This window comes from Aulostomus chinensis, chromosome 16, assembly GCF_037954235.1.
Source record: "Aulostomus chinensis isolate RoL2024-O1b breed Wild chromosome 16, RoL_Achi_v1.0, whole genome shotgun sequence".
Taxonomy (NCBI): Eukaryota; Metazoa; Chordata; class Actinopteri; order Syngnathiformes; family Aulostomidae; genus Aulostomus; species Aulostomus chinensis.
In genome coordinates, this window is record NC_141335.1 from 24,747,927 (window position 1) to 24,758,882 (window position 10,956).

At 44.6% G+C, this 10,956-nt stretch overlaps 1 protein-coding gene across 5 annotated transcripts; it reads right to left on the reverse strand.

The window, feature by feature from the left end:
- Window positions 1-110: 110 nt before the first annotated feature.
- Window positions 111-10,744, reverse strand: sack1ha (scaffolding CK1 anchoring protein Ha). Of its 5 annotated transcripts, XM_086180026.1 has the most exons (7): window positions 10,702-10,720; window positions 10,490-10,582; window positions 8,610-9,061; window positions 8,346-8,510; window positions 6,433-6,557; window positions 2,630-6,272; window positions 111-1,212 (listed from the first exon to the last, which is right to left on the reverse strand). In XM_086180026.1, exons 3-7 carry the CDS (start codon window positions 9,051-9,053, stop codon window positions 1,201-1,203), a joined length of 4,389 nt encoding a protein of 1,462 aa, XP_086036152.1. In that variant the 5' UTR covers window positions 9,054-9,061; window positions 10,490-10,582; window positions 10,702-10,720; the 3' UTR covers window positions 111-1,200. The 5 variants fall into 5 exon arrangements, with proteins under 5 accessions (XP_086036152.1, XP_086036153.1, XP_086036151.1 ...); XM_086180027.1 differs by lacking the exon at window positions 10,490-10,582 and having other exon boundaries at window positions 10,702-10,744; XM_086180025.1 differs by lacking the exon at window positions 10,702-10,720 and having other exon boundaries at window positions 10,490-10,693.
- Window positions 10,745-10,956: the final 212 nt, after the last annotated feature.

The following is a 10,956-nucleotide window of genomic DNA, read 5'->3' on the forward strand; positions in this document are numbered from 1 at the left end:
AAGACATTTTGCATCCCAACAATTCGAGGTCAGCTTCAGTGTGACTTCATTACGCTCCGGACGTCTACCGGCACGTCCGTGATTCATCGACAGACTCCTGATCGGCTCCATCTGGTCAAAAAAGGCACTTTTATTTAAACCTGCACAACTTACAGTTTATTATACGAGTCTGGACAAACACGGGTGTAAACTACCAGGGTGCAGCACATAATTCTTGGTCCTTAGCTGCCCCCCTCCTCTCTTGATCTCTTGGGTTTGTAACTGTACACAGCCAGCGGTATAGTATGAACCTTGAGATTACAATGAATGCGTAGACGCACGTTCCACGAGCTCTCTGGGAAGGGAGCTAACGCTAACCCCAGCAAGGTCCACGAAAACTGTGTCACATGACTGCTGGTGACGAGTGTTTGTCGCCACTTGGTGAGCTGGAGACGTCCTCAGGGACACGTGAGGCACCAGCAGCCAATCCTCCTGCAACATGTGTTGTTCTTAATAAAAGAAAAGTATAAATAGTCCATTTATCTTTTTACAGCAGTCGCTCAACTTGATTGAGAAATCCTTCCGCAGGGCCGGACCAAACCATCTTGCCACATTTCTAAGGGGTGAGACAGGCTTCAAGAAGCTTCTAATCCTTTTTGGTACAGAGTTTAGCCTCTCGACTTGCGTTTTCCAGCCCCCCCCCCCCCACCCCCTGACTGGGAACAGTCTGACATTTTCCCCACTATGACTATAAATGGCAATTGAACTGGTTGGAGGCAAACAAGCGTGAGGCAGCAATTCTAGCTTACAATGAATGTGAACTATAAACTATGACAGTATATAATAACAATAATCCAGTCTGACAAACTTTGAAACTTACAAAAAAACAAATCACATTTTGACTTTAAACTTGTTGATTTTTATAATAGATCTCAATGTGGTCAAACAGAAGGCATCATTGCACTTTACCCATGACGTCAGAAAAACACATTTTGTCTCAGACTCGTGGGCTGCAGACAGCAACCTGGTAGTGAGCCAAGAGGAAGCAATTAAGCCCGATAAGAAGCTCTCAGCTGATGAAGGCACAAGCAACTTCCCTCTTCATGTCTTTAGTGACGACACGTCTCGTTCAATACCTCACGTTTCCACTCTTTTTCTTCTTTTTTCTTTTGCCCTTTTCTTCACGTACTGGATGCAACGTAGATTCTCTCTGGACGTCGGTTACGGTGCCATCTGCGGAAAATGGACACAAAATAATTTACCGCACAGCAAGTAAATGTCATGATACCACCATTATGCAATTGTTACGAAAAAAATTATTCAGACTAGAGAGAGCTATAAGGCTGTGAGTTTAATTCCAAGACCCAGCACTGAGTGATTATGTAGCACTAACTGTGTTGTGTGATGTTGTATGTCTGTTATATTAAAAAAAAAAAAAAAAAGAAGGGAGGGGGGGCGACACTTCTTCTGCCACTAGATGGCAGTACCTGTGACCAAATCACAACTGAAGCACTTTTGCGCTTCCTATGGGTTTTTCCTGAATTAGGTCTGAATTCTTGCTTGTGTTGTACGTCGCTTTGGACAAAAGCGTCTGCTAAATGAAATTGTAGAATTGTAGAATTCATTTTTAAATTTGTGTCTCTTATAGATACGAGTGTAGTGAGGAGTCTGCAACCGGCGTTAAGGAGCAACACCGCCACCTAAGACTGTGGTTGAGTGTTACAGCACCTCTGCCAAGGAGGTCACGTGATCACTGGAGTCAGGATAACTAAGACACTTGTGAAATCTGATGACGTTTGGTAGGATGATGGACTGAAGAATGCGATCAGATAATGGAATTGATCTTGAAGCAGGTATCTTGATGTCAGAGGGAAGTGCCCCCGAGTACCGTCTACATCAGTGGTTCCCAACCTTTTCCAACTCAGGGCCCACTTTTGAGTGTCAAAAATTTTCGCGGCCCATCTCCAACCACATAAATACGGAGGCCATATGATGCGTTCTCAGAGAACTGTTTTTATTGAAGAGTGAACATAAAGGACTGATCTGAATACAGGAGAAACACGTTGGAAGCTCCACAGTCAACACAGCATCTTTAAAATCAGCAACACCTTCAGTAGGCCAGCACATAATCACGCAGCTTTTGTCAATTCACCATCTCGTCTCTCTTCCCTTTTACTTCTCCCTGTTGCTCGCCAGCTCTCCTTCCTCACACTCCACTTTCAGCCATCAGCGTCAAAAGTTAACCAGTCAAGTGCATTGCGGTCCCGCTGCAAAGTTGTCCAGCCAATAACATTTCCTATCTCTAATTTGCTTGTCACATGTCTAATACTTGAAGGCAAAACAAAAAAAAATATTTATACATTTTAATATCCTTTGAAACGTAACTGAGTTTTAACATTTAAAACATTATTCTGTAAAATTTAATTCTTATATATTTACATTTCCAGCCGCCACAAAAATCATACTTTTTTGGAATGATTTGGCGGCCCACTTGCAATATCTCCGCGGCCCACCAGGGGCCACAGGTTGGGAATCGCTGGTCTAGATCGTGCGCATGACTAAGAACATAACCAAAATTAAGTTTTTTGAGTATCACAGGTATTGACAATACCAGGACATCAAATGAAGGACCATTGTGATGCCTTCATACCTCAAAGCGACTGTAAACTCTCCTCTCCTTCCTCATGCTCTGGATCCTCTCCAGCAGCTTGTCACGCTCCTCAGTTGTCCTCGACTGCCCTTGGCCGAGTGACCCTCTTTCTTTCCCCCTTTTGGCATTTTTGTCAGCTTCATCTTCTTTCTCATCATCAGTGACAGGACACTCCTTGGTAGACTCGCTCCTACTTTGGCTATTTGCAGATATTTGCTCAAGCAGCAGCTTGGTGTCGTCTCTGAGGTTGCTGCTCGAGAGAACGTTGGCTGTAGACGAGTGGTAGCGGGACTGGCTTGATTTAGGCTTGGACTGCGGTGACAGAGGAACTTCATCCGTCAGGGTCTCTGCCAGCTTGGAGGAGTCACTTTGCTCCACTTGATCATTTGTTTTTTCACTGTCGATGGAGTCCTGTTTAGTAGTTTTATTGACCTTCATAATGGCTCCACTGTCCTCTGTTCTTTTCTCACAGGGCTCTCTGCATTCTTCAACCTGAGTGCCTTTATAACCGTTATCAGCAGACGAGGAGGACTCTGAAGAGTGACTTTCATCAGACTTGTGTGATTTGTTTGGTAGATCAGAATCTGTTTGGACAATCGAAGTAGGCTCAGTTGGACTCGAGGAAGATTCCATCAGTGGGTGCACAGGAACTTTTTCTGAATCATTTGGTGTCTCATTGGCAGGAGAATTAGTGTCTGAGGAACTGCGCAATACGGGCATGTTGGTGTCTGTTTTTTCAGCCTCAGGGGACACAACAGATCCAACTGACTCAGAAAGAGGAGAGTGTAATAGTGTTTCAGAGGGAGGTGGAACACCGGATTCTGTCAGGTTAAGCCCAGAAGGAAATGGTTGCGTAGGAGATCCGATCGCTTCAGACTTGCAGGAATCAGGAGTAACAGTGGAGATAGCGTCTGATTGGGAATCCACAGATGAAAGGTCTGCTGGGGTGGGATCTTTTTTGTCTGGTTTAGAGAGACTTCTTTTCAGGATAGATTTATCAGGTAAACACACCTCAAGTGATGATGGGCTCTGACTAGGAGGTGTGCCGAGAGCTTTGATGTCCTTTGGTGACCCCTCAGACACAGGACTTTGCACAGGACTGGTCCCTGATGCAGTAACATGTCTTTGCAGATCAAGTGAAAGTGAACAGGATTTCTCAGAGCTGGATTGCAATGAGGATGTTTTTGGTTCTGAATCAGATGCACGTTTGTCACAAGAAACATCTGATGTAGAATGTGAAGTAGAATCTAATTGGGCTGTTAGCGAGACAGGTGAAGCTGACGACTTTTGTGTTGAGTCCTCAGTTGACGGGGAGAAGCTGGGAGATTTCTTTGGTTCCAGTTTGTAAGAATTTGGGGACACAGACGTGGAAGTAGGGGATGTGTTGGAGACTTGTGGGACAAAGCTTGAAGTGGGCACATCAGGAGTAGAGCTTGCTGCAAGTTTAGTTCCTGCGCTTGACTCTGATGGCAGCAAAGAATTGGGGATGCTGGGTCCCGACTGTAAGGACTCTGGATTTTGGGGGGTTGATGCTGAAGATGATGTCAAAACCTCTGAACTGGGAGTGAGCGAACAAGACTCTCTTGAGGTAGAATCAAGAGATGGGAAATTGGCAGGTGTTTCTCTTGCTTCCGTAGGAGGTTCACAGGGACAAAGCTCGACAGGTTTTGGCAGCTTTGGTTTTTCGGGTAAATCACTCTGAGGTGTTTCTGCAGAAACAGGCAGGGAGGCTGGTTCCTGACATGGAGGTTCCTCCTTTGTAAGAGGAGCATTTTTTAGATCAGTAGGTGATTTCGTATGAGTCTTCGCTGTGCTCTTTTCTTCTTCCGCAGCTTTAGCAGCTTTGCGTTTTGCTGCCAGCTCTTTGAAAAACATAAACCTCTTATCAGGATCATTCATATCTACAAATGATGGAGTGTTAGTGAGAAAAGATTTGTGTGGTTGCACTGAAGGCTTGGTTTTGGGTTCATTTTCCTGTTCTTCATTTGGAGGTTTTAAAGATGTTAGTGCATCAGGGTTTTCTGGGGTGTCTTTTGACTTTTCAACATTTGATGAATCTTTGTCCTCAGCTTTACTGGTTCCATCATCTGGTTTGGAAGTTTGGGGTGCAGAGTTATCATAAGTGGCTGACTTTATGTAACTTTTCCACTCAAAAGGTTCTCTTGCAGACCTTCTTTGTCCCAAAACCTGAGCAGCAAAAGGTATCTTGGTCTGTTCGTTCTCATTTTTGTCACTTTCCTCATCTTGGCCGGTACCAGTTTTGGTATCCTGAGAAGATTGCTGGTCCAGAGAGCTGAATATCAGAGAAGATCTTAACCTTGAGCCCCTTGGTACTGCCACATTGTATTTCCTACGGAAAGAATCCTCCCTTCGAAGACCAGGGATATTTGGTTCCTTTTGTTCAGCCTCCTCTAGCTTGTCCTCAGTTGTGGATGATGATTCTGAAGGTGTTGGCGTTGTTTTTGTTTCGGCTGGCACTGCGGTACTTCCCTCAGGCAATTTCTTTGACTGCTCTCGTGCTGTGGTTTTGGCATAACTTGGCATCTGACTTGCCCTGGGTAATGCCGGAACTTTAAACTCTCTGACATTGGGGATTTTAGTAACTGATACATCAATGCCTGGAGCCATTTGCCATGTGGACTTGGAAGGCTCTTCAAAAGGATCCGGTGCTTGAGGTGGTGTGAGCGGCCGGCCTTCGTCTCCTGGATTATCAAACGCACTGAGGTATGAGTTAATCCTCCAGTTTCTAAGCCCCCGTTTCACCATAGGGTCTTTGCGGTCAGTGTTAGGCTCCTGAAAAAACTGCTTCTCATCTGTTGGATTGGAGGGGGTGGGAGATGTTTGACATGCATATGCTTGACCGGCGCTCGATCTTCTAGGGTGAGATGAACCAAATGGCATATCCACCGGCAGTTGGAACTTTTCTGAGCACTGATCAAAGTCTACATTTCTGGTAGATGACAGATAGTTCAGCACAGGGTCAAAGTTATCTGGTGGTTCCATGTTGAGTGGCAAATCGGGTTCAGAATACTGATCTGCTGAATGATAGTCTTGGTTCCAGAATTTGTCAAAGCCACTGTAATCTGCTTCTGGTCCTGGCCCAACATTCAACTGCTGGCCCCTGTGCCTTCCCTGGATCTCAAGGTCAGGCAGTCCCTGTTGCTGCGGGAAGGGGTAAGGATACCTGCCATGACCACCTTCAGCATAACTGTGCCGTTTGAAGGCTGGAAATTCCATCATGGGCAACCTGGATTGACCCTGATCAAACGGTTGATCCAGTCGTGACGGCTGGGATGGAAACCTACTGTGTATATCCACAGGACCATGCATAGCTTCCTGCCTTTTTAGGGTCATCATTCTCCAATCGGGATCCATACGTTCATCATAGGAATGTCTCGCCCATTCCTCTGAATGAGCCGAGTCCACTGGTCGAAATTTCCTGGGCTCTCTGTACAGTTTTTTACTTGGGTATTGCCTCTTTTGTAAAACACATGACTCATCCATTGGAACAGGCACATTTTGAAGCATCAGGGGTTGTGACTGAGCAAAAAGAATCCGGAATTCCTCATCAAAAGTTGATACGAGTTGCCCTAAGAAAAGGTGTGCCATACAGCGGTGGAGCTTCTCGAAAGACCACATGAAGCTAGACAAAGACATGAAAATATGTGGGAATTACTAGACACTCAACAGCCACTGCATACTTGTACAAACATGTGCGGTACAATAAAATTCAAACATTTTCATCAATAATAAAGGCAAGTATGTGCTTTTACAACTCATTTATACATGTGTTTTTTATTTACCTGTAGTTTCCACTCAACACAGCCCTGCAATCAGTCAGCAAGAAGCGATCCATCATCTGACCTTCGAAGGATTTCCCTGAGCGGCAGCGGTACGTGATGCCAGACACCGTTCTCACACGCAGAAACTGCAAGACAAGCAAATCAAATATTAAGCTGCTGAAGTTTCTGAAGTTCTTCACTGCAATTTAAGCTAGGTGGCAGCATTGTATTGCCACTGCTACCGTACCGCCTCAGGAGGAAGAGAGAAAATGGCTCCTTTTCAAGGGAGCTTTACCCTCAGAGTATTATACAGTTATGAAAAGCAATTACCTCAACCAAGGGAGGTTATTTTTTTCATCGCCATTTTATTGTTGGTTTATCTCACAAGAATTATATTTTCAACAGATCCAGGTAAGCCTCTGGGATCTGATTTTAATTTCTGTAACCATGCTTGATTTCGACAGTTTTGCCCTCTCAGGTAATATTACACGCTTTTACGAAAGACTCCTGATACAGTTATAGGGACAATATGTTATAAATATGCAGGATTTAATACGGATCCTGATAAAAGTTCAGATCCAGTCAAAACAAATGTGCGTGTGCAGGGTGATCTTACTTCAACACCTGCGACTGCCACCACTACATTCCTGAAAATTTCTGGTTGTTTTCGAAACATTTCCAGACACACATAAAGGTTTTAGTTTCAGTGCAGTGAACTTCCTGTTTAGAATCTGTTCCAAGTTGTACAATCTATTGGAATAATCTTTTGTGAACTAAGTAGCACATGCATGACTGAGGGTGAATATCCTACACTAGGCTTTGCAGTACTCAACTAAGAAAACCTAAAATGAAAACAAAACGCTGCAGAAATATTCTCCCACTTCATCCTTTTAGATGATAGTTGTTACAGAAAGCTATTGGGCTACAGCTAGCTCCATTAACATCCTTCACTTCAACATAAAAACTAGTTAAGACATCATAAAGGGAATCAATAAAGACATGCACCAATGAGTAGAATCAATAATGGCATTGAATTTTGAAATCCCCATCACCAAGTCTGCATCAGCTGTGTCATTTGGAAAGGAAAGACTGCTAAGGCCTCGCTATTTTATTCAGTAGTCAAGTTCACGTCTACTCTGGTATGGATGGAGTTTATAAAGTATGGAAGTGGTGGTAATACTTTCCAAGGAACTGACTCAAAATAAACTACATTTCCCATGAGGAAATAACATGCCAGCCAGTGCAACAGTGTGGCTAAATCATGTGAGTTCTGGGGTGCAATGTACTGATCCAGTAACAGTACATTAAAAACATAAACGCACTTATTTATTAGGGTCTGTATATACCACTAATCCTGTAGAAATGTGGGATGATGACATTATTGTTGTATGATCTATTTCAGGTGTGTAAAACATTAACAAATTGGTTTTTATTATCTTCCACACTACAGCCTTAAAAATGAACACACCTGTATTTTATTGATGGTAAATATATAACCACATTGCTGCTATTTTGTCAGCGCCTTCTGAATAATGGCACATATGAATCTTTTTCTCTTCAGGCCCTGAAACATTAGTTGTTGGCATGCGGAGCACAGCACAACTTCCCCAGGAGGCTTAAGCTACTGCAGAAGACAAATTGTCTTATTTGTACCATTAGCTGGATGGAGCAGCAAAACGTTAGCAATATTCATCTTTGGAAAATCCCACCCATAAAATGAGTACATTATCGAGGTTGGGGTTTAGAGGGGTGACTGTGGTGACTATTGTAATGCTGGTCTCCTACAACAACATGGAGTCAGATGCCAAGTTATGCCAAAACCGCAGCATGAGAGCAGTCGAAGAAATGGCCTGGGGGCAGTACTGCACTGCCAGCGGAAACACTGAGTCACTCACAGCTCAAAAATGCAATATTTGTTTAAAGTATGGACTCACTTGGATATTCTGTAGATTGACTCTGCAGTTGGACACCATGTTGACGAATTGATGTGCATTCCGTTCGTCTAAAAGAATATAAACTGCAACGTTCCTCATGGCAGCATTGATAATGTCCGCAAACATGTCTACATCGGTGAACATGTCCATCACTATGGCAACCACCTGAGGAGATAAAGGCCACAGGTGAGACTGATGTTCTAGAACTTTTTTAAGAGGCAGAAATACACTGACTCTTCTCCAGAGAGAAGAGGCGAGACCGACCTGTTGAGCGTTCTTGATGAGTCGCCTGGCCTGCTCCTTGATACTCGGCATGTCAGGCTCAGGGGGGTTAACCAGAGTGGTGACCTCTGTCGGCCCACCGAAGTGATGCAGCTGAGGCCAGCCCAGGTCCAGGCCCGGGGCGTCCAGGTCCGAGTGGATCGGCCAGTATGTGTCTGAGGAGCCATCTCCTCCAGTCTCCACATAAGGGTGCTCCTGGTAGGTGGACTGCTTCGGTACCTGAACTGAGTTCTGTATATACTGAATCTCAGGTGTGGACAGGAAATCCACCACATCTGCTCTTTGGAGGAACTCGTAGTAGGCCTCCAAGTCCTCTTCTACCAGTGTGTCAATAGCCAAGCGGTACTCTTCCCGATAGTGAGGAGGGAGGTAGTTGGAATCCAGGGGGTTATCCCCAGCAGAGGAGCACTGAGAGCGACGTGCCATACTGTTGGCTGAAGAGAAAAGGAAACGTGACAAATAAATCATCACAACTATAGCAAGTTTCACGATACCAGACAACTAAATACGAACCAACACCATTTTCCCGGATCCTCCCGATCGTCTCTGTCATTCAAACATTTTCAAAGTCTGTCCTCTCGGGCTTTGGGAATCTTTTTCATATTTAATAACAAATCAAAGACCAATAAAATGGCAAACTGATTAAGACATTAAATGGTAAATTAATCGGGAAGTAGAGATCCACGGCAGTGTCAGCACATCATAGATTATCAGCAGATATCGGTCATCTTGTGCATCAGAATCAGCCCAATGTTTACATCAACCTATCTTCACTATGTTTACATGCGTTTTTTTTAGTAAATAAAAGTGTAATAATCATAACAATGCAACCACGGGACAAGGACAAGGACAAACGATACCATCGGTAAATGCGATCTCAATCAGTTGTACAATACCAGCACATCTCCGGCAAACTCAGAGTCCACTTTTCAATCTCCTCATGAAACTCTTTTACTGTATGGCTTTTCTCACTTGTTGGATATTATTGTTCCTGTTTTTGTAGTCCGCTCTTGATGCCATCCCCCTGTATTGTCAGTAAAGTGCATTGTAACTTGTTCTGAATATAAATTTATACATAAAGCAATCATTATTATTATTGTGATTATTATATTAGATAACAAAAAATGACCCTAGATCTGAATACCAATTAAAAGGAATAATGTTGACAAGAATAACCAAGTGAAGCCCTAAATTCTGTTTCATCAGGGCAAAATACGGTCATAACACGTCACTTAAATATGCTGGTCCTTGCTGATTCGAAGAAAATTGTAATCAAACGCCATCAGCACAGTAAAATACCTACAATGGTGAACATTTAATTTGGAAATTCCACAGGTTTTTGCACACATTTTCCACGTTATGATACTGATCGTCCCCGCCTGGGACACCTATTCCAACCCTGTCACTCAACAATGAAGCTAATTTAAGCTACAGGTGGTTCCCTCCTCATTCCGGGGCCTTTTTCACAAGATTCTCACGGACTTTACAGATAAAAAAGACAAACGAAATGAATGAGGGGAGATGGAATGTAACCACAGGACACAGTTTTGGGTGTGGCTCCTCCCTCTGGCCAATACGCCAAGTCTCCATTTGCAAGTTCACGATAAAAGAAGAAGAAGAAAAGACAAATAATTGTCACCCAAGAGAAATACATACAAATACTACACAACGAAACCCCACCGGGACACCGAACACTGAGTATCTCGTTACCGCGACTAACTCCCCTCTAGTTCTCGAACTCCTATCGCCCGAGGCCGATGTCAGACTTCCTAGAAGAAGAGTGTAAAGTTCCGCCATATGTGAGGTGACACTCGTGCGCCGCGGGAACGTGCCGACACGCGCCTTGGTAACGGTGAACCTACCGCGGTGGTGGTCACGGTCTCCCCCGGTGAGACGTTAATCCGGTCATCCTGCTTGTCGTGTTCGCCGCCTTGTCTATCACCGTGTCTCGGTGCCTGTAGTCCAGGTGGGACTAGTGTTAGTCGTACATCTCGCCCCCCCCCCGTGACCCAGCTAAACCAGTTTGCTGTCATGCTCGAGGCATGTTGACGAGGAGGTCGGAGGTAGAGCTCACCGAGACACGAACATCGATGTCGACAACTTTCGCCCCGCCTCGAAAGAACTTCCCTCCCTCCTCCTCCTCCTCCTCCTCCTCCTCCTCCTCCTCCCCGCTGGGTCCGCGGCTGGACCCCGCTCCCTCAGGCTGATATCACCACCAACCAATGAAGGATGGAAAGCCTTCCGAGCGTTTAATCCACACCCTCGACATCACACGCCCGCTGTCCTCTTCCAGTTAGCACTCCGTCAGCTCTGGTTAGACGTTTGAGTT

What these genes read in the sequence shown, in the direction of transcription:
- sack1ha (XM_086180027.1), bottom strand. Translation starts at nt 9,053, where the DNA reads ATGGCACGTCGCTCTCAGTGCTCCTCTGCTGGGGATAACCCCCTGGAT. An exon ending in TCATCAAGAACGCTCAACAG is followed by an intron (nt 8,511 to 8,609) that starts GTCGGTCTCGCC and finishes TTATCTCCTCAG; the next exon opens with GTGGTTGCCATAGTGATGGA. An exon ending in GTGTTGAGTGGAAACTACAG is followed by an intron (nt 6,273 to 6,432) that starts GTAAATAAAAAA and finishes GTCTTTGTCTAG; the next exon opens with CTTCATGTGGTCTTTCGAGA.